Source organism: Aethalodelphis obliquidens, unplaced genomic scaffold, assembly GCF_003676395.1.
Source record: "Aethalodelphis obliquidens isolate GAN/ISIS:26980383/991018 unplaced genomic scaffold, ASM367639v1 scaffold14, whole genome shotgun sequence".
Taxonomy (NCBI): Eukaryota; Metazoa; Chordata; class Mammalia; order Artiodactyla; family Delphinidae; genus Aethalodelphis; species Aethalodelphis obliquidens.
The window spans coordinates 16,876,349-16,900,475 of NW_020837958.1; the positions used below are offsets into that span (position 1 = coordinate 16,876,349).

Here is a 24,127-nt window from a genome sequence, read left to right on the forward strand (position 1 = left end):
AATGTGTAGCTCAGACAAGAAAAGCATAACCCTTATCAAAGAGGACCGGTACCGCGTGTAGAAGCTAAATGCTCTTTCTGTAAGACTGTCACATCTGCTTTCCGTCCCCGTGCCAAGGGGTCAGAGCTCAATCACGAGCCTGTGGCACCCCCTGCTGGTTAAAAGCCCATGCTCATTTTGTTACTTTACACCGAGCTAAACATTGCCATCATTTCACACTTCTTTTAACATTCTGTATGAATTTAATTATCATTTGTTTGGACTTCATCTGTTACAGAGTAGAGACAGTTTATCACAGGTGTTCACATTTTATGTTATTTCTTTTTCTTCTTCATTTCCACACCCCTCCCCACCACCAGTTACTTTTCAAGATTCATCGAAGACTTCAAGGTTCTTCCATCAGCCCACCAGGCCTCAATTTTTCTTCAATCCGGCTTTTTGACGAGTACGGTCAAGAAATTAAGAATCCACTTTCGCTGAAGAATGAGCAAAAAATTTGGGTCTCTTATGGTAAAGCATACAGGTAGGAGCAAGGTGTTTATTCTCAATCTTTCTGGGACAAGCTAATTTAAAAGGAGAGTTGAGAAGCCAAGTTGCACCCTTTATAAAAAAAAATTATTTTGAATTCCAGTAAAATTCCAGGGGCATTTTTTTTTTGTGAGGCAGTATTGTTTGTGGGATATGACATCTCTCTCTCTCTTTCCCCCACCCCCCTGACTTTCTGTCTTAATGCCTTGTCATAGTTCTTGAAGTCTGCCTGTCAGCACAGCAAGTGGGATTTGTTCATGTCTGAGTAGTCACCTTAATGATAGCAGATGGAAACGCCACGGGGGCCCAAGCCCATCACACTGTCATTGTCGCACACTGCCCTGACCTGCTTCCACTCCTCTATTTTTTTGTCCCTTTTTAAAGGAGAAATGGATGGTAATTGAAAAGGATCTTAAGCAAGATTTATGAAGCTGTAGACAACATGATTCCCCACTATCTCTCTATGTTTTCACAAACAAAGTCTTAACCTTTTAAGCTCCAATGACAGGACAGCCAAAGATAAATTGGTAAAGCTTGTAAACTCTATCCTATCAAAGTTATGTTCCTCAAAAGCACCTTACATTATCCCACAATAATTACTGGTTATTACTGAGCATTGTGTAAATTTTTGTAGATTGGTAAATTCCTGCATAAAATTATCTGTGTTCCCAAGAAAAGAAAAAGGCTTCAGTCTACAGGCACTGATGAGCCTGGCTGTTGTGTGGAATATCTTGGAAATTTATGCATATTTTGACAGGACACATCCAGATGAACTCTGAAGCTGCTTGTCAGGAAACTTAAACACACTTTTCTGTCTACTTTTAATCTTTTTGTTTTGTTTCATTTTTAGCTCTTTATCTGTAGAACAGAATAGGGGAAATATTGCTTGTAGAATATAATTGATTATACACTAATTTTAACAAAAATAGCATAGACAGAACTAGGAGATGATTAGATTTACTGTATATTCTAATAGTCAAAATTTCAAAGAGAACTAATCTACTCAGAAATCCATGCAGGTTTTGGGAGACATTGGTAGGATTTGTTGTGGGTAGCATATTACAAAATCTTTCATCTGTCCCATTAGAGTAAAATTAAAATGCTTACTAGTATCTTATGCTGTGTAATTTATAAAACTAAAAAAATATCTGTAAGGAATGGTGCTTCTTCTATAGGCAGATTTCAAAATATAATTTAATTACATTGTGAGAATTATTTTTACAATGATAAAAATAGCGATGAATTTTAAAGCGGCAAGAATTCTTGTATAATTTAGCAAGCTCTTCCAATTACAAGGAAAGGCTTTAATAAAATGTATCTAATAATTTCTTCTTAAATATCATTGTTAAAGTGAAAGCAGTGACTGACTAATTATGATGTTTTTAATGATGTTTGCTATAATACAGTATTTTAATATGATCAAACACTTGTTCTTGGTTAATTGGATCATATTTGTGAAGTAACAAAAATTACTAAGTATCTGGAATATTCTAAAATCAACTGAGGATTGTAGTTGGCGGAATTTATAAGTGTGTATATTTGTTTGTATATCATAGCTATTTTAATAGCATAATGTATTATTTTTTTCTGGTTTTGAATCCAATATGAGGCATTAGGGAACCATTATAGCATTTTGCTACTATTGAAACTTCTAAATTAATGTCAAAAAAGTTATTTCCATCTAGTTAAAATATATTGAGAAAAGGATAAAATTGAGAAAATGTGCAATATGTACTAAGTAAATGATATTCATTTTCAGGGAGTAATTCTAACATGTCTAATATATGTTGATATGGGGGGTAAGGTTACTCGTTTGCAAAAGATGATTTTGCCAATATCTCCTTCTATTTTGAGTCCTTTAATTGTTTTTCTCCCAATTTTTATTTTGAAAAATATCCAATCTACAGAAAATTTGATACAATGAAGATTTATATATCCTTCACCTAGGTTCAGCAATTTAAGGATTTTGCCATATTTGTTTTACCTCTCTTATGTCTCCTTTCTCTCTCTTTTGAACTGTTTGGAATTAATTCCACACAATCATGAAGTTTTACTCCTAAATGCTACAGGTCACATAACTGAAGAACAGGATGTTCTCTCTATCACCACAGTATAATATCTAACACAGTCAACAATAATATAATATTGTCTAATATGTAATCTATGTTCATACTACCCAAAATCTGCTTTAGAGCTTTTTTTGTAATCCAGTATCCAGATAAGCTTCATCTGTTGCATTTAGTTATTTTCTTTAGTTCTCTGTAATGTAGACTATTCCACCATCTTTTGTTTTATTCTTGATGACATTGGTTTTCTTTTTGAAGAGTTCAGGCACTTTTGTTGTAGAATGTCCCACATTCTAGACTTGTGTGAGTGTTTTCTCATGATTAGATTCAGTTTAAATATTTTTGGCAATACTACACAGGTGATGTGATTGAGTCCTATGATTCTAAAGTTGAAGAGCAAGTGTTTGTCACCAATTTCAAAAACAAAATGGCTCATAATTGACATAGTGGCCATTCTTTTTATTTAAGATCTGTTTTCCATTTGATTTTAATTCTCATATAATTAAATTAACTTAAAACAATGTACCTAACAGTATGTAATATGACAAATCAAATCAGCATAGTATTCAGTGAGCTCACAAAAAAATAGTTGTTTGTAGCCAAATATGAAGGATTAATTTGATTATAAGCTCCAAAGATCACCATGGGTGTATTGCATTGTAGTTATACATGAAAAATGAACATTATAGGAATGACAGTTGGTTGTTTTTCTCAACTAAATACTTCGCTTTTATTATTGAAATTATTTTTAAAAATTACATGTGTTGCAACTATCCTTCACATATTATAAATCAAACAAATAAACTAAAATGTGCGTGTCAGGTATAAGTATAGGATACCAACAATAGTGCTGTGTAATAGGAAATTCACTTATTTCTGGATTTTATTAGACATGGATATGGTATGTTTTATTGTTTATATGTACTCAAATTTCAGTGTTTGTATAATTTTGCAGATAGATTTGATGTTTTTTCCATTTTTCAGATCTCCACTAAACCCTGTTTTGGGTTTGACCTTTGACCAGGTGACTGCATTTGCCAGAGGTGGCATTACAGTCGCATATAAAACCTTCTTGGATCCTAATGCTGTTCTGCTACTGGGATGTGACAGGTAAATTAACAGGTGTTCAGTTACAGCAATCTGAATCACCTAACTCATTTTTCCCAGAGTGAGATTTAAACACTAAAAGATGTTCTTTAAATCATCTTAAATAAGCAATTATTTAGTTTATTGACTTATTTCATGATATAATGAGCTAGTACTTAAAAGACTTATTAATTTTCCTTGAGTTTTAAAAAACATATGGGGCAATGAGCATAGTATACTTTCTGCTTTGCAAAGGTAATGATTTTATTTGAAATGTAAAAATTGTTTTTAGTGGATGTTTCTAAATTAATAGTTTTGAATGGAATAATTAAAATATTAATATGTTTTCTCATATGAGTGTTCATGTTTAAGCATCTCATTTGATGATGATAAATTGAAAACAAAAGCAATATGCTGGAGGCTTGGTGGCATAGTAAGAAGAGCAGGAGTTAGAAGATCTGGACACTGGGACTTCCCTGGTGGTCCAGTGGTTAAGACTCTGTGCTCCCAGTGCATGGGGACCGGGTTCGATCCCTGGTCAGGGAGCTAGATCCCGCGTGCCGCAACTAAAGATCCCTCATACTGCATCTAAGACCCTGTGCAGCCAAAATAAATATTTTTTTAAAAAAAAGAAGATCTGGGCACTAACCCCATTATCTGCTCATGATTGTCTGTGAGCACGTGGGTGTCAGTTTCCTGTGGGTTAATAATAAAACCCAGCAGTTATTGAGTGTTGACCGTAGGCCAGGCACAGCTCTAAATGAATTGGGTAAGAACCTATTTCATCCTCAAAACAATTATTTTAATCCCATCACTGCTTATTAGCTTATTATTACTCCATTTTAAGGAGACAGAAACTCTGCCATGGAAGGGCAAAGTCATTTGCCCAGTCACACAACTTGTACGTGATAGAGCTAGGATTCTAACCCAGATTGTCTTTCTTAAGAACTAAGGGCTTAACCTCTATCCAGCGCTGTCTAATAGAACTTTCTCTGATGATGGAAACAAACTTTATGACATTGAGCACTTGAAATGTGACTAGTGTGACTGAGGAATTGAATTTTAAATTTTGTTTAATTAAATTAATTTTAATTTAAGTTGGAATATGTGGCTAGTGGCTACCATATTGGACATTGCAGCATGATACTGATACCATGTTGGATTAGGTGATGTATCTATAAGGTCCCATCTAGCTTTAATATTTTGTAATTTAACAAATTATAACTTTCCTTAATATACAGGTAAAAAGGCTGAAATGGAGGGCAGATCCAGAGAATGAAAAGCAGTCTGATGAGGTCACTCAGTCTAGCTAGTGTCAACCTATTGCTAAATATGTCTAGAAAGACAGACTCTTTGGTCTTCTCCATCCCCCAATGATTGCCTGCACTTTCCAGACAAGATTATAATGTTTTGTCTTTCTCTCTTTATAGACAGAAAATAACTCAGCACTCTTTTTTATAAGCATTTTCACTTATGAGAAGATTTATTTCACATGCAGTAATCTTTCTCTAAGCTGTTAGACTTGCCTTTCACTTCAGTCTTTAGTTAGGAGTTTAATTTTTAATTTATGTACTGCTTCTTAATTTTACTTCCTTAATTGCAATGAATACTGTTTTAATGAATGGATTTAAATTAGATCTAATTCCCTAAGAATAACAATGTGAAACTTCCCTTATTGAGCACAAACTAATTTGAAGATAATTTACTTAATTTTTGGATTCCATTTGAATTTTCTTTGCATACTCTCAAGCGGATCATTGGAAATCTTAGTCGTCATCATACTCTTATTTATATTTCTCAGACTACTGAAAAAAAAATACTATCACCATTCCCAGAACTGTTTTCTGTTGAATAGCATGCTATATGGTATATCTTAACATATCAGCGTTGATCTAGGTGATTTTCTTTAGGATAAGAATTGGCTCACTTTTAAAATAAGTGATTTGGCTGAGCTAAGAATGAGACCAACCCTTCCAGTTTGTGGTTTGTCCATGTACCCTCTAGAACGTGCTGCCTCTTAAAAGACTCTTAAAAATACCAAACTAATGTTCTTAACACAACCGTTATAAAAGCATCCTTTATTATTTATAGACCAGTGTATTTAGACTGTAATTTTAATAATGATGATGGTCTCCACCATGAGTGATTCTGTAAGATTAAAAATTATTTTTTGTGTCTTTGTTCTATTAATAATCAATTAGGCATAGAATCCCCCCCCCCCCCCAGTATTAAAAATAATTGTAAGGGAAAAATTTAAAGCCTTCCCTTTCCCAATGATAAATACAAAGATACTTTACAAATTTCCATTTAAAAAGACTATGGACTATACACTGGTTTTTCTCTCACTAGAAGAGTATAAGATGCATAAATTATTATGCTAAAGAGTACTAAAATTAAACTAATTTTATTCTAACAAGAACAATTAAATATTTTATTTTCTTAGTTGGGAAGTTTGTGAGGGATTTCCAATTAATTTCAATGGCATCAGTCAACAGATACCTGATCAATTTGAAAAGGTGGACTTGGAGAACCATTTCCTACAGAACAAGGTCAGAATTATTTGTTGTTCTGAATAAGTGTATTTTATGTATTGGACACTCAGTCAATACATGGTGACTGAGTAGATATTTGTGAAAGTTTTTGAACACTGTAAATTATTTTACAAATGTTAGGGGCAAGTATTATACATTACTTCCTGTTAACTAAGTATTGGGAAGTATTGGACCAGTATTGGGAAGGGTTAGAGGGAGGGATAGACTGGGAGTTTGGGATTGACATGTACACACTGCAATATTTAAAATAGATAACCAACAAGGACCTACTGTATAGCACAGGGAACTCTGCTCAATATTCTGTAATAACCAAAATGGGAAAAGAGTTTGGAAAAGAATAGGGGGAAAAAAAAACCTGAACCAATATATAGTATTTCTACTTGAAAAAATTCTACCTGAATCACATCATTTAAGTACTGTCGTTTAGCATATTTTCTTTATATCAACTATATTAATAAGTTGCATTTGTTTAAGAAATTCTTCAAGATGGCTGTTATATCTTTATACTTTAGGATCTGACCTATTTGCTCTGTGGGTCAATGTCTCTAAGGAACATGAGTTCTTCAGAGAACCCAACTCATAACAACTCAATCTAGAAGGTCTCTTTATTAATTTATATTTAGAAACTTATCCTGCCAGTAAGGAATTTTCTTCTTGCACTGCGCTGTGAAAAGCATTTTAAACCTATCTCCAAAAAAAGGAATAATTCTTTTGTTTTTCTCAGCTGGTAAGTTATGTAGGGTCGTTGTTCATTTCAGCTGCATAACTTTTAGTTTTTGAATTCATGAAACCAAAAACCAAAAGGCACCCACAGAGGTAGGGATGCCCAAAGAAAGGAGGGCTTTCTGTTAACTAGTCTGGGCCCTTTCTTTGTAAGAGACAATGCAAAAGACACATTGTCCCAACATGCTCTTTTTAAAGTTCTCCATGTTGCCCATTCAGTCTTTTATGTCAAAATTTACACTGAAAATATTAGTTGTTTCAAAGTGCATGTGAATCTAAATAGTATAATTATAAAAATAGAATAAAACAAACAATGATTTCTAATCCTGTTTTTGAGCAAATGTAGAAAATAAATATAAGTTGAATGGTGCACTAAGAATAATGCCTTTTATATTCATCTGACATTAAGTTTTATTTGCCATAGTTCCAATCCTGTTGACATTCCTGTTTAGTTTTTTGCTGTAACATTATCTTCCTGCTCAAAAACTTGTATGCCTGGCTGTTGCCTATTAAATTTCCATATCCTCATCTGGCCTTCATTGATCTCCATGATTCTTCTCCAATCTTCCCCCACTCTCAACTTGTCTTTCCAATCTTCTTGATCTTTGTTGTAGCCTACGCTACAGTCGGAGCTAATAAATTGGGTCCCCTACATGCTTTACACTTTGCTTTACTTGTGCCATGGCATGTGTTGTTCTTTGCTAGGATACAACCCCCGCCATTACCATTCCTTGCTTTTTAAGGCTTTCTTCAACTTCCTCTTCTTCCACGAAGCCCTCTCCGATCCTCCAGAGAGACTTAGCCTCGAATTATTTTGTGTTCTCAGAACTTATTGTCCTTTGAGAATTGTTCTTAGAGGTTGTGTTTTGGTATCAGCATTTGCATTTGTGTCTTTCTCCTCCCCTAAATTGATAATTCTCTGTACACAGATTTTACGTCTTACTCATCTTTGTATTCACGAGTGCTGGAACAAAGTCTTGAATGTAGGGCAAGTGCACAGTACATGTTGATGAATGATTTTTAAAAGTTAGCTGTAATCTCTTTCAAGGTTCACTATTCTCTAATATGTTCTTTGGGTGTTAGCCAAGCTAGATTGTTCATTTGTTGTTTTCTGAGCACTTCATGATTTCTGTTATTATACCCATGTGCGTCCCTCTGCCTGGAATTCAACCTTTCTTTTTTTTTGCGGTACACGGGCCTCTCACTGTTGTGACCTCTCCATTTGCAGAGCACAGGCTCTGGATGCGCAGGCCCAGCGACCATGGCTCACGGGCCTGGCCGCTCCGCGGCATGTGGGATCTTCCTGGACCGGGGCACGAACCCGTGTCCCCTGCATCGGCAGGTGGACTCTCAACCACTGCACCACCAGGGAAGCCCAACAACCTCTCTTTCTTTGTCACCACCCCCCACCTTCTCTGTCACCCTTGTGCCATATCCTAGCATGGTGTCTGGCATATAGTAAGCATTCAATAAATGTTTATTGAAATCCTGCCCATCATTCTAACCTTACCTGATTTGTGCCTGCTTCATGAAGTCTTTCTTTACCCCAACACCATGCCCAAACCAGATATGATGTTTCTGGCTTTGATATGCCCATTGCATCCATTCCGTACCATTTATAATGACTTTGAATTTGGTGCTGTTCCTCTTACAACATTTTTTGCATGATTTGAAGTCAAACAGTGTTCCAAGTTTGGGCATATTTTACGTCACATTAGAGTAGAATGGAGAGAAAGGTAGATTTCACTGAGAATGTTGGTATCATATCATAAGGGGTCTTTTGTGTGTGTGTGTGTGTGTGTGTGTGTGTGTGTGTGTGTACTTTTTTTTAACATCTTTATTGGAGTATAATTGCTTTACAACGTTATGTTAGTTTCTGCTGTATAACAAAGTGAATCAGCTATACGTATACATATATCCCCCATCCCCTCCCTCTTGCATCTCCCTTCCACCCTCCCTATCCCAACCCTCTAGGAGGTCACAAAGCATGGAGCTGATCTCCCTGTGCGATGTGGCTGCTTCCCACTAGCTATCTATTTTACATTTGGTAGTGTGTATATGTCAATGCCACTCTCTCACTTTGTCTCAGCTTACCCTTCCTTCTCCCCATGTCCTCAAGTCCATTCTCTACGTCTGCATCTTTATTCCTGTCCTGACCCTAGGTTCTTCAGAACCTTTTTTTTTTTTTTTTTTAGATTCCATATATATGTGTTAGCATACGGTATTTGTTTTTCTCTTTCTGACTGACTTCACTCCGTATGACAGACTCTAGGTCCATCCACCTCACTACAAATAACTCAATTTCATTTCTTCTTATGGCTGAATAATATTCCATTGTATATATGTGCCACATCTTCTTTATCCATTCATCTGTCAATGGACACTTAGGTTGCTTCCATGTCCTGGCTATTGTAAATAGAACTGCAGTGAACATTGTGGTACATGACTCTTTTTGAATTATGGTTTTCTCAGGGTATATGCCCAGTAGTGGGATTGCTGGGTCATCTGGTAGTTCTGTTTTTAGTTTTTAAGGAACCCCCATACTGTTCTCCATAGTGGCTGTATCAATTTACATTCCCCCCAACAGTGCAAGAGGGTTCCGTTTTCTCCACGCCCTCTCCAGCATTTATTGTTTGTAGATTTTTTGATGATGGCCATTCTGACCAGTGTGAGGTGATACGTCATTGTAGTTTTGATTTGCATTTCTCTAATGATTAGTGATGCTGAGCATGCTTTCATGTGTTTTTTTGGCAATCTGTATATCTTCTCTGGGGAAATGTCTGTTTAGGTCTTCTGCCCATTTTTGGAATGGGTTGTTTGTTTTTTTGATATTAAGAAAACTACAGGTCAGTATCACTGATGAACATAAATGCAAAAATTCTCAACAAAATACTAGCAAACAGAATCCAACAGCACATTAAAATGATCATACACCATGATCAAGTGGGGTTTATCCCAGGAATGCAAGAATTCTTCAATATACCCAAATCAATCAATGTGATACACCATATTAACAAACTGAAAGATAAAAACCATATGATCATCTCAATAGATTCAGAAAAATCTTTAGACAAAATTAAACACCCATTTATGATAAAAAAACCCTCCAGAAAGTAGGCATAGAGGGAACTTACCTCAACATAATAAAGGCCATATATGACAAACCCACAGCCAACATCATTCTCAATGGTGAAAAACTGAAACCATTTCCTCTAAGATCAGGAACAAGACAAGGTTGCCCACTCTCACCACTATTATTCAACATAGTTTTGGAAGTTTTAGTAACAGCAATCAGAGAAGGAGAAGAAATAAAAGGAATCCACATCAGAAAAGAAGAAGTAAAAGTGTCACTGTTCACAGATGCCATAATACTATACATAGAGAATCCTAAAGATGCTATCAGAAAACTACTAGAGCTAATCAATGAATTTGGTGAAGCAGCAGGATACAAAATTAATGCACAGAAATCTCTTGCATTCTTATACACTAATGATGAAAAATCTGAAAGAGAAATTAAGAAAACACTCCCATTTACCGTTGCAGCAAAAAGAATAAAATACCTAGGAATAAACCTACCTAAGGAGACAAAAGACCTGTATGCAGAAAACTATAAGGCACTGAGGAAAGAAATTAAAGATGATACAAATAGATGGAGAGATATACCATGTTCTTGGACTGGAAGAATCAACATTGTGAAAATGACTATACTACCCAAAGCAATCTACAGAATCAGTGCAATCCCTATCAAACTACCACTGGCATATTTCACAGAACTAGAACAAAAAAGTTCACAATGTGTATGGAAACACAAAAGACCCCGAATAGCCAAAGCAATCTTGAGAAAGAAAAACGGAGCTGGAGGAATCAGGCTCCTGGACTTCAGACTATACTACAAAGCTACAGTAATCAAGACAGTATGGTAGTGGCACAAAAACAGAAATAGAGATCAATGGGACAGGATAGAAAGCCCAGAGATAAAACCACACACATATGGTCACCTTATCTTTGATAAAGGAGGTAAGCATATACAATGGAGAAAATACAGCCTCTTCAATAAGTGGTGCTGGGAAAGCTGGACAGCTACATGTAAAAAAATGAAATTAGAACACTTCCTACCACCATACACAAAAATAAGCTCAAAATGGATTAAAGATCTAAATGTAAGGCCAGACACTATAAAATTCTTAGAGGAAAACATAGGAAGAACACTCTGACATAAATCACAGCAAGATCCTTTTTGACCCACCTCCTAGAGAAATGGAAATAAAAACAAAAATAAACAAATGGGGCCTAATGAAACTTAAAAGCTTTTGCGCAGCAAAGGAAACCTTTAACAAGACAAACAGATAACCCTCAGAATGGGAGAAAATATTTGCAAACGAATCAAGGGACAAAGGGTTAATCTCCAAAATATACAAGCAGCTCTTGCAGCTCAATATCATAAAGGGTCTTAATTCAACTGGATGTTTTGTAGAAAACAAGGAGCCACTGCAAATATTCAAGCAGAGACAAGATCTTATTTGATCCTGTGCTAGAAAAATATCTCAGGAGGTCCTTATCTTATCCTCCCACTCCTGCCCTTCAGATTAGAAATACCTAGAGGGCAAAGGGCATTCTGATCATTCTTGTCTCTGCCACAGTATCTAGATACTCAGAGTTAGCTAAATGGAATTGAATTCACTAGTTAATTAACTCATTCAATAGAAAGCAGGTCAAACCTGGGGGGGGGGGAAATGTATAGTGGAGAGTTGTCAGAGGAAAAGAACAAGAAAGGATTCTCTCTTTGATTTTAAGCCAATGTAGAACTTTAAAAGAAAACTATATTTTCTAATGTTGAGAAATGAGAGAATAAGAATCCACAGTTATTTTATCACTATTAATTCATTCTAATGATTCAGTGAAAGTGAGAAAACACCTCATCCTAAAAGTTTATACACTATTGTATTTTTAGAAGAAAGTTTTTTTGAGTAAAATTTCAGTCTACTCAGAATAGTGGTATAAGAAAACAAAGATTTGATAAACTGGATAGTAAAGAGAATCTTTCAAAGAAAAATGGCCCCTTAGCTATGAAACCTTTGAAATCCTTTCAGAAAAATGCCTCCTATTATATACAGAGAGGTGATCAGTACATTGGAAATAGCAATTTAATAACCTGAAAAGGAACACTTTTAAAGAGAGATTCAGGCAGAGGTGATGGATGTCCACAGGGAATTTTATTGTAGAATCTTGATGCTCATGGCAGTATAGAAGGCACTAAGAGAATTACAACAGGGATAGAGAGGAGGGAGCAGAAGCTGATATTCCTGATGCATATGTTTTAAAATTGGCTTGAGATAGAGATATCAGTGCCCAACCCCTGACTGTTCTTTTAAATCTCATATTGACAAGTAAAACCCTTCCTACAGAGAAAAATTTGGAACATATAATCCTTATTAGTAATGTAGAAGACAGATATAACCCTGACAATTACAACCTGTTGCTCTTTTATCCATTTCTAAAAAAAGATTTGGAATCTACTACAAGTGAAGAATTTTGGTGAACACATCTTTCGTTCTATTGTTACATAAATTGGCAACATTTTTACATTGCTCTAGTTTATGGGAAATAAAATTATATGTTTCCATGAAGTGGGTGAGAGACAAACTTCATGGTAGTTAATATAAAAGAAAAAAGATTCATGAGAAGAATAGCTTGAGGAATACCTGGTTATGGGAAAATATAGCAGAAAAATATACTCCGGTGTCTGGCAGGTCATATATTCTGTCAAAATGAAAAGGAAACTGATTTCGATCCTATCCTTTTAGTATGATCAGACATAAGCAGCACATTAGTGACAACTTTTGGTATGGAAACAGTAAGAAAAACACCAAGTTATGATTTTAGAATTATGGCATGTTTGTTACAAGTTTACTTGTAAATTAAGCAGTCATGGATGCTAGCAGAATATGTTATTCTGTATGTCACAAAGGAGGCTAGGAAAAGGCAAACAATTCTCTACTGTCCTATTTCTTTGGAGAGCAAGTCCTCAAGAAATAATATTTCCTACACATAATTTGTACTGGAGTAAATAAAAAATTTTAATTTAAATTTTGAACTGATTGATATTAGAATAGGACACAGAACTTTAAATGAAACTGCAAGTCCCTTCCTTATTTTTAGACCAAGAGTTGGAATCTATTTGAGGACTGCACACCTAGATCCTAGATATTTTCCCTTGTTTGGTTGCATAATTAGGTACTCGCTAATATTTTCTGCTTTCCCAGCTTTTCCAGTTCTTGGTCTTAGAGGTGGGTGGATTGATCAGCTATAGATTTAGAGAATGGAAACAATAAGAGTGAATATCAGGGACATGAGGAAAGAGATTGTAGAACATTTCTTGTAGGTGTGATTTTAATTTGTATAGCAAATTATTTAACTTGGTCCTAAAATTACTGTCAAAAGGAAAAACCTTAGAAAGTTTCTGTGTAGTAAACACTTTGTTTAGAATGAAGGTTGTGGTCTATGAGCTCCTTCTTTCAAGAAAAATGTCATTGTCTTATATTTTGCTCCTCAGTAGATCTGTAGGAAAAGACCTTATTACTTTGAAATTGCACAGGAATATTGAAGTCTACTCCACTTTCATTGGTGATTTGGAGAAAGAAAATTAAACAAGAAGCTTTAACGGGCCCAGTACATGTATGCATCTTTTTTATCACTGGCATCGTCTGTATCAGCACAGTTTTTTCAGACAAGCAAAATCATAATGGTCATTTAAAGGAAGCTATGTATATAGGTATTCAAAAGAATAAAAGAAAGCTTCTTGTTTTGATTCTCAACAGGACTTAAAAAGGTTTTCTAATGACATACATTATGGTATATATTTGGAGACCTGTCTCAACATAAATGCTTTTATACACATGCCCGTGAATGCACACATGTACACACACATGTGCACACACACACACTCAGAGACACACATGGCATATTATGTTGCAGGTTGTCCGAGCACTTTTCTTTTCTGAATTCCAATTTTTATCTCCCCCACCTTCCTAAACATTTGATCTACAACAAAGCTATCAGATTAAATGAAAAAGAAAAAGGAAAGTGACATCATGAAGAGAATTTAATGGCCATTGTCAGTTTTAAGTGTGTTAGAACCCCAGACTTGGCAGGATTTTTCTTTTTTAGTAACGTGAAATGAAGCTGAGTTAGTGGGCCTGGCTCTGTCTGGTCTATGTGGAATCACTTGGGAACCGTCCAGCAAAATATCTCTCAGAGAACAGCATGGTGTTAATACTGGGTGCCAACCCAAGACAGACACAAAGGACCCCTTCGCTCTTCACCAATAAGCCAACTGTTAAAAGATTAAACCATGTTGTGGAGATAACAAGAATTTAGGCACTGGCAGCAGGTGCTGTACAAAGAAGCAGTTGGCAGTACGATTCTTCTGTCTGACATTCCAGTCAAAACAATCTTCTTCCCAGTTTCAGAGGAGAGTTTTGAGTGTGATGGCAACTTGGAGTTAGGAGGTTGACTAAGAGTGCTACTTTAAATGCCGTGTCCTGTGGTGGATGGATTAGTAGAATATAGTTTACCATTGTTCAGAAACTGCGGGGGATTCCCCTCCAGAATCAGCCACTACTGGCTAACTGGGGAATACACAATCAAAGAGCTGTAAATCAAATCTGCTTATGTGGTGGGGTTGCTGTATTTTTAAATTTTTATTTTCACATATAGGAGTCATATGACATTTTCTTCTCTAGAGAAGTAACTATCTTCCATTGTAGAATAATTATAGATAATTATGGAATAATTATCAAATATATTGGTCATACCCTTTTGTTATTGCCTGTTCACACTTGTAAAACATTACCTTTTAAATTATTATTTAACTTTTGTTTTTTTAAAAAATCATTTGCTACTCAACAAATATCTAGGATTAGCAAAGATTTAGAATAGACTTTTCAATATTTGAAAAGGATTTTAACTGTTATTGAAGCAACATCATTTACTAAGTTTAAAGCATAAATTGGCATATTCCCATAATCCTATACAAATAAGGATTAGCACTTTAAAAGTTAGCATGATTATTCAGGGAAAGTGATCATATAAGTTAGGAGATAAAGTTTATTAACTATGAAGGAGTAGAATTCTGACAGATGACATGAATGACTGTTAATTTGACAATCAGGTCTAAGTGAGAAACGCTAGAAGGTGCACAATACGTTTGGCGTTTGTCATCTGATTAAACACATGGGATAGAGATACAGTGTCTCCCCAGTCGGCCCCCTCCCATTCATTCCCACAACTGTCACTGAAGTCTCAGCTCCTGTCCCTTTATTCTTATGAGGTTGTACAAACTCTCAACTGTTCTCCCTGCATTTGATCTCTCCATTCTGCAATCCATTATGTTTACACTTGCCAGGTCAACCTTTCTAAATCTTCTGTAATCCAGTCCCTTTTGCTTGAAAGCCCTCCTGACACCTAACTCCATAGCCTTACACTTGACGCCTTCTAAGTTTGGCCAGATTTACCTTTTGAGACTACCAATAAATGCTAAGGTGCATTGATTATACTATTTTCCTTTGCTTGGAATACCTTTTTATTCTTCATTATTCCTGTCAAACTGTTTTCATCCTTCAAGGCCTGGTCTGGATGTTACCTCTTTCAAGATGCTTCACTTTTTGTTGCTCCTGCAGAAATGAGCCTACCATTCTTTGCATACTATAGCACTATTTAATCAAACATATGGAGCTTAACATGAAATTGTGTGTGTTATCGCCTCTACAGTTGTAAGTTTATTTAGGGCAGGAAAAATGTTTTATCATATCCCATACCACACAGTCCGGGGCCTTCCCTATCAGAGCTGGTGCCCGACAAATATTAATTGAATTGAGTTTAATAGGATTGAACACTACTGTTTCAAAAGAGACCTTCTCAATCAGAAACATAATGTTCTAGATTATTTTGGTTAAGTATGTTGAGGAAGGTTAACTTTCAGACTGTAAGTTAAAAACATGCTTCTTCTCATGGTATAGGTGAACCCCAATATTGTCCTTCATGCCTCTGTTTCCATCAGAAAGTGGAATTTCTCAAGTGGTGAAGAGAGCAGTGGGACTCACATAGCACCATCCACCCTGTGGCCTGCAGCCAGCGTGTGGCTGATCACAAAGGTATCCAAGAACGTCTGTTCTCCCTAAGTAACTTCCTGGGCTCACTGTGCTGCTCCAGTTCCTGATGCCCTCGTGCACACAAGCATGCAAGTGAAAGCATATCAGTTGTTGACTGTCATGAATCTGTGCTCTGGTTTGTCTAGTGCGGAGGACCCCGACGTGAGCATTCAACTCAGTTTTAGACGTGCTGATTAGTTAATACTGCAGAATGTATTTAAACCTAGCGCAGAGCTTAGGTATACTCTACAGACTCACCGTTTTCATGAGATTTGTCTGAATCTCATTTGCTTCCGCTCCTTAGTCTTCATTGTTGAGGTTCGCAGAGCTTGGTGGATTAGCACCGTATTGTGATGGCATATGGTCTCAGTAAGGATAGTTTTAAAAGAAATCCCTGAGTATAAAATGTGAACAATGCCTAACATATTTTATTCCTGTGTATTGGCACTATTTTTTTTAACTTTATTCTTATACTATTGAATCAGATTTAAACTGAGAACATATAATTGTTCTCCTCTTCCCTCTTGCTATTGAAAGACGTTTTGTAATTGCCACCAAATATTTACGTCTGGAAAGAGATGGTACAGCTTATATCTACCCTTCTTGTGCCTCCCTTTGCCCCCTCCCTGGAGACTATTTTTGCTTCTTTTTAGCACTTCCATGGGTGCAGAGTCACCCAGGCAAGTTTGCTGCTACTTAGTTTAGGGGGTAGGAGAGATTGAAACTATTTTCTCATATGAAATTTTGGATTGCCCTTAACTTTTATTTTTGCTTTTCTGGGAGTTAAAAACAAAAATATAGAGTAACTAAGACACAAAGGTACTAAGAAATATTATTCACTTCATAGACAAAGGCAGAATGAGATTAGATATTTCTTAAATCTGCTTCCAACCTGGAGACTCTATTAACTACTAGCCCTAAGCTGCGTTTTATTTCTGATTTAGTAATAATATCTGCCATTTTGTTAAACGTATGCTAAGCATCTTATACACATTTATTATCTCATTTAATCTTATAAAAACTATGCAGGTTTTCATTATACAGCTGAAAAAACTGAAGCTAGTAGCTGGTAGAGGAAAGATTCTTGGTCTGTCTGACTTCAAAACTTATGACATTTCACTGTAATATAAAACACTGCCCTATATCTGGCCAATTTATGAGCACTGATGGAAGTGTTTTAGTTTTAGGACTGCCACTGAACATTTATGTGACCTCAAGTAAGTCACATACCATATCTGGGCCTTAGTCTTCTGGTAAAAGAGTTGGACCAGTTGATATGGAAGGTTATTTTCCCAGGTCTCATATTCTGTAATTCTATGGTATCTGTTCATAGAATTTCATGATATCAGAAAACCTGTACTTGTCTAAAAATTTTCCTAAACTAATTGAAATGCTTGATGCAAAGAGTATGAGTTTTGGAGTTAGATAGATCAGAATTAGAATCCTTTGTGTCACCTTGGGAAAGTTACTTAGCTGCACTGAACCACAGTTTTCTTATATATAAAATAAAGTTAGTCACACCTGTCTTGCACAGTTGCTGTGGTGATTAAATGAGAAAATACGTGTGAAGTTCAAGCGTACAATCTGGTATACAGAAAGTGCTTAATAAGTGGTGATTCTTTTTTTCTTACCCCAAGGAGTTCCCTTTCTGTATAGACAGGCATGTTCAAAAGAGGATTCCATTCAGGGCTTATTAGAACAAAAATTTAGAAAAATATATTTTTCCTAAGTCATTGTGTAGTTCTTTTCCACACAACAAAAACGTGAGAAATAAAAGTCACATGCTAGAAGAAAACAATTCTGAAAATCTTTTAAGGTTTAGAGTTCTATCCTTTTTTTCAAAATAAATCATTTTACCTGTTCTTAACAGAGAAGTTTCCATGACATAAATCCTCAATATGTGTAAATAAATTCCTAAGTGGTTGTCACTTATTTAAAATGCTGTGTTGATTCACTAAGTAAGAAAATTGTTAAATGGCCGTTCAAACAATGTTCTCAATCAATTTCCTTATCTGAGAATCCTAACATTTAAAACAAAAGCTGTTCATAAACCACCTTAAAATGCTTAACCCATGGTATTTAGACCCAGAGTAGAACTTTTAATTGGTACAAAGGTTAAGGATTTGTTTCAGTCTTTTCAGTTCACTGCACTCTTTTTTTTCTGTGCATACATATTTCAAGTAAGCTCTGTAGTTATAAGTATAACAAGTGACGCGTGATGGATCCCAAATTGCTGCACTGTGAAATACGCACAGAAAAAAAGGACAAATGAAGATATCAAGGTCTGTTTTATTTTGCACTGAACTGTAAAATGCCACCCTTGTCCGACAGAACATCACTGATTCTGAGCAGGGCTCACTGACTGCTAAGTTGTGGGTAGTGTTTCACTTTTGGCAACTGTTAATATCCGGGTTTATCCAGGCATAATGACCTCACTATTTGTGACACATTGTTGAATTTTCTGGTTCTTTTAACTTATTTAGACCTTTCTGCCCCTTCTCTATTCATTGGAAGACTGGAATGATCCTGAGCCGAGCGATAACTCAGGGCTGCCTAGCTATTGGTCATCCAGTCAGAGTCAAGGCCACTGAGGGAACATCACTAGAAGGATACAAGTTAATCCTACAGAACAGGTAATGTTTATGAGCCATTCACCTCAAAACAAGAAATGTTAATTTCAAGATTCCCAAGCAGTCAGATCATGATGCTTCCTGGCTTAGATGGAAATTTCATTAGGTTTTAAATTTGTTTTCAAAATATCAATATTAATTTTTCTAAAATAAGCTTGAAAGTATATACCACTTAGTTTGATAGTGTTTCTTAGATATTTTTAGAAGTGAAAAGTTGGTGTTCAGTATGTATCTGTGTTTTAGACAAGCTGCTGCTTTACTCTATAATTATTGAAACTTCTTTCTTTATATCCATTTTGGTTATTAATTAAAAAATTTAATGTTCTATATGTATTCCTAACCTTTTCTCCATCTTCTGAATATGAAATATTGAACAGTGAAAGAAAAATCAAGGAGACAAAAAATTGCTGGCTTGTAAGGTACCAAAAGTGCCATTCCTGTTTGTTTTTCTCTGACTTGGTAAGATAAAATTAAAAATAGATTTAGAAGAAAAAATTAGCAATAAGGAAGAAAGGTGATTTACCTTTCCTAAATGCTTTCTTTTTTCTTTTTCATTTGTCTTTTGATTTTACCTAGTGTTGACAAAAACAAGTCCTATTGCACTTCAAGACTTAGAAAGCTATTAGCCAACTACTTCTGGCTGGATAGACATTTGCGATGTGCTTAGGGCTGAAAGCAGAACAGGGGCATTTAGGCACCAGAGAAACTGGCTCAGCCACAAATACAGAAGGGAAATTTTCTCTAGCATGCAAAGCAGACTGTCCAAAAGGCATTAGAACATTACATAATGGCTGGGAATGTGATCTACAGAGTCAGATCTCTAGAGTCTAGAATTCTTACTCTAACAGTGACTACAGCAAATCGAGACAGACACTATTTTAATTTCTCTATACCGCATTGTTACATGTACTCTTAACAACAACCTGATAAGGTAGGTGTCGTTACTATCATTATGGGTGAGGAAATTGAAATATAGCGGTGTTAATCACTTACTTGAGGTCATAGCTACTAAGCAATTGGGGCGGAATGCAAAACTTAAGTAACCGTAATCTATAAGTCACTCTTGGCCACAAAACTACACAGTCTGTAGGCCAAAATCCAGTCAAACAACTGCCAGTGAGTGCCAAGTGTGGTAGTAGATACCTCAGTGAATGAGTAGGGTACATTAATTGAGAAACCCAGGCAGAAGGATGAGGGAGACAGTAACTTGCTATCTCACAAGCTGGCCAGTGCTAGTAGAGTCCTAAACACACAGTTCCCAAGAAGGGGCAAACAAACTCAAAGCAAGTCCCAGTTGATGTGGTGTTATATTTGGAGTAGGTAATAAGAAAGATTTCTGGGGCAGAGTCAATGCTGTAAACTGGAAACACACAAAGCGTCAACTTGCAATAATGACAAGGGCAAACCATGGGACACGGAGACAGAGATGCTTCAGCTCACTTAGTCCAGAGTTATAATAAAGAGAAAAATCTATCAATTGTAACTGACCCAGAAATGATGCAGATTATAGAATTAATACTCATGTCATTAAACAGTTGTTATCATTGTATTCCATATATTCAAGAAGCTAGAGGAAAGAATGAACATGTTAAATAGAGACATAGAAGATAGAAAAAGACTCAAATCAAATTTCTAGGTATGAAAACTGCAATGTATGACATGAAAAATATACTGAATGTGACTAATAGTAGATTAGACACTGTGGAAGAAAATATTAGTGAACTTGAAGAGATAGCAATAGAAACTATTCACAATTGAAAGCCAGAGAAGAAAAAATAATATATTGGAAAAAAAAAATGAACACAGCATCAGTGCGATGTGAAAAGCTTCATATGGCCTAATCTCTGAATAATTAGAGTCTCTGAAGGGAAGAAGCAGAGAACAGAAAAATATTGGAAGAAATGATGTCTGAAAAATTTCCAAATTTTGTGAAAACTATAACCCACACATCCAAGAAGTTCAACAACTTCTAAGCACAAGAAACATGGAGAAAAGAAACCAAGGAAAATCATAATAAAACTGCTTAAAATTAGTGATAAGGAGAAAAATCTTATAAGTACACAGAGAGGAAGACATTTATTATTTACAAGAGGAATAAAGATAAGACTGACAGCAGATTTCTTGTTGGCAACAATAAGAGTGAGAAGAAAGTGGAAGAACATCTTTAAAAACTAAAAGAAAAAAAAAACCAACCTGTCAGTATAGAAATCATCTCCTAATGAAAAATCTTTCAAATATTACGGCAAAATAAAGACTTCAGATATTATTCACAAACTGAAAGAATTCGTCACCAGCAGACCTACAGAACAAAAAATGTTTAAGGAAGTCCTTCAAGCAGAAGAAAAATGGTATCAGATGAAAATGAAGAGCACTGGGAATAATAACTACATAGGCAATATAAAGACCTCATTTCTTATTTTCTTTAAAATATAATTTATTGTTTAAAGCAAAAAAATAATAAATTTATTATGGAGATAAAAACATGTAGATATAAAATATATGAAGGCAACAGTACAAATGCCAATAAGAGAAATGGAAGAAAGGGTCTTTTTTTAAAAAAATTAATGTATTTGTTTATTTATTTTTGACTGCGTTGGGTCTTTGTTGCTGTGCGCAAGCTTTCTCTAGTTACGGCGAGCAGGGGCTACTCTTTGTTGCGGTGCATGGGCTTCTCATTGCAGTGGCTTCTCTTGTTGTGGAGCACAGGCTCTAGGCGTGTGGGCTTCAGTAGTTGTGGCACGCAGGCTCAGTAGTTGTGGTGCATGGGCTTAGTTGCTCCACGGCATGTGGGAATCTTCCTGGACCAGGGCTCGAACCCATGTCCCCTGCATTGGCAAGCGGGTTCCCAACCACTGTGCCACCAGGGAAGCCTGAAGAAAAGTTCTTATACTATATTTGTCAAGTGGTATGATATCAACTGAAAGTAGACTGGTAAATTAAAGATGTTTATGAGGGACCCTGAAGCTAAAATAATACAACAAAGAGTTATATGTCTAACAAGCCAAAAAAGTTGATAAAATGAAATAATTAAAAAATAGTTAATGTGAAAGAAGACAGATAAAGATGGAAAGGGAAACAAAAAACAGGACAAAGAGAGAATAAATAACAAGATTGTAGATTTAAACCCATGTGTCAATAATTGCATTAAATGTAAATAATCTAAACAGCCCATTTAAAAGTCAGGCACTGTCAGATTAGATAAAAAAGCAAGATCCATCTATATGCTGACCTACAAATAACCCACTTTTTTTTTAATCCATTTTTTAAAATTTTATTTATTTATTTTTGGTTGTGCCATGTCTTAGTTGCGGCCGGTGGACTCCTTAGTTGTGGCATGTGAACTCTTAGTTATGCCATGCACGTGGGATCTAGTACCCTGACCAGGGATCGAACCTGTGTCCCCTGCATTGAGAGGTGAATTCTTAACCACTGTGCTACCAGGGAAGTCCCAATAACCCACTTTAAATATAAAGACACAATAGCTTAAAAGTAAATGCATGAAAAATGTATGCAATGATAAAACTAATCCAAAGAAAGCCAGAATGGCTAAATTAATATCAGACAAAGTAGACTTCAATGCAAAGAATATTCCAGGGATAAAGAGGGTCACTTCATAATGTTTAAGGAATTAGTTCATCAAGAAGACTTAGCAATCCTATATGTTTGTTCACCTCATAGCACAGCTTCAAAATACATGAAGTGAAAGCCGATAGAACTGCTGTGAAAAAGAGAAAAATGTACAACTGTAGTCAGCAATAACAATATCCTATTTCAATAATTAATAGAACAAGTGAGGAGAAATCTGTAAGGATACAGAAGACTAGAACAACACTATCAATCAACTTGACCTAGTTGATACTTATAGAAGAATACACTCAATAACAAAAAGACATATTCATTTAAAGTAACAGTATATTAAACAGAATGGACTATACTCTAGCTATAAAACAAGTCTCAATACCTTAACAGAATTTAAGTATTATAAACGTTCTCTGGCCATAATGGAGTTATATTAGAAATCCATAGCAGATAGCTTTCACAACACGGTCCTACTGTATAGCACAGGGAACTGTATTTAATATCCTTGTGATAAACCATAATGGAAAAGAACATAAAAAAGAATGTATATATGTATAACTGAATCACTTTGCTGTACAGCAGAAATTAACACAACAGTGTAAATCAACTATACTTAAATAAAAAAATAGCAGATAGCTTTCTGGAAAACCCCCAAATATTTGGACAAAAGTAACACATTTCTAAATAACTCATGGAGCAAAGAAGATATCAAAATGGAAATTAGCAAGTATTTTGAACTGAATGAAAATGAAAACACATATTAAAAACTGTGGGATGCTACTGAAGTTCTTAGAAGGAAATTTATATAAATGCATATGTAAGAAAAGAAGAATGATATCAAATCAGTGACCTCAGCTTCCATTTTAGGAAACGAGAGTACGAAGAGCAAATCAAACTCAAAGTAATCAGAAGACAGAAAATAGTAAAAGTTCGAGTGGATAGCAATGAAATAGAAGACAGGAAAAAAGAGAAAAATCAAGAAAACCAAAAGCTGGGTTTTTGTTTTTGTTTTTGTTTTAAAGATCAAAGAAACTGATAAACCTCTAGCCAGACTGTTCAGGGAATAAAGTGAAAGGACACAAATTACCAGTATCAGGAATGAGAGAGCTGATATCACACAGTTATTAAAGGAATAATAGGGAATATTCTGAACAAAGATGTGCCAATAGATTTGCCAACTGAGGTGATAAGGACCAATTCCTTAAAGGGCAAAAACTACTAATGTCTACTCAAGAAGAAATAGGTAACTTAATAGTCGTATATCTCTTAAAGAAATTAAATTTTTAGTTGAGAACCTTCCCACAAAGAAAACCTCAGGTCCAGATGGTTTTGCTGGCTTCACTGGGGAATTCTACCAAACATTTTACGAAAAAATAATGCCAGTTCTCCATATTCTCACACAGAAAATAGAAGAAGATGGAATACTTCCCAGCTCATCCTGTGAGGCAGCATTACTCTGATAACAAAAAACAGGCAAAAAGACATTACAGGAAAAGAAAATCATAGACCAATATCCCCCGTGAACATAAATACAAAAAAAACTTAACATTTTAATAAATTGAATACAATAATATATAAAAAAGATAATATATCATGATCAAGTTGGGCTTACCCCAGGAAAGTAAAGTTGATTTAACATTTGAAAATCAATCAATGTAAATCACCATATTGGCAGACTGAAAAGGGAAAAATCATGAACATCAAATTGATATAGAAAAATATTTTAACAAGAGTCAGCATCCCCTCTAATGAAAACTTTTGGAAAGCTGAATGGAAGGGAACTTTATGAGTATGACAAAGCTCATCTATGAAAA

The 24,127-nt window shown here is 35.4% G+C and overlaps 1 protein-coding gene across 1 annotated transcript in view; it reads left to right on the top strand.

Annotated features, from left to right (window-relative positions):
* Positions 1-24,127, top strand: part of LOC113625161 (uncharacterized) — a 250,728-nt gene that overhangs the window by 54,427 nt on the left and 172,174 nt on the right. Inside the window, exons 5-9 of the mRNA XM_027115666.1 lie at positions 360-523; positions 3,579-3,704; positions 6,124-6,229; positions 15,973-16,107; positions 18,619-18,737. Of these exons, the coding sequence (XP_026971467.1) occupies positions 360-523; positions 3,579-3,704; positions 6,124-6,229; positions 15,973-16,107; positions 18,619-18,737 (650 nt within the window). The remainder of the gene's footprint in view (positions 1-359; positions 524-3,578; positions 3,705-6,123; positions 6,230-15,972; positions 16,108-18,618; positions 18,738-24,127) is intronic.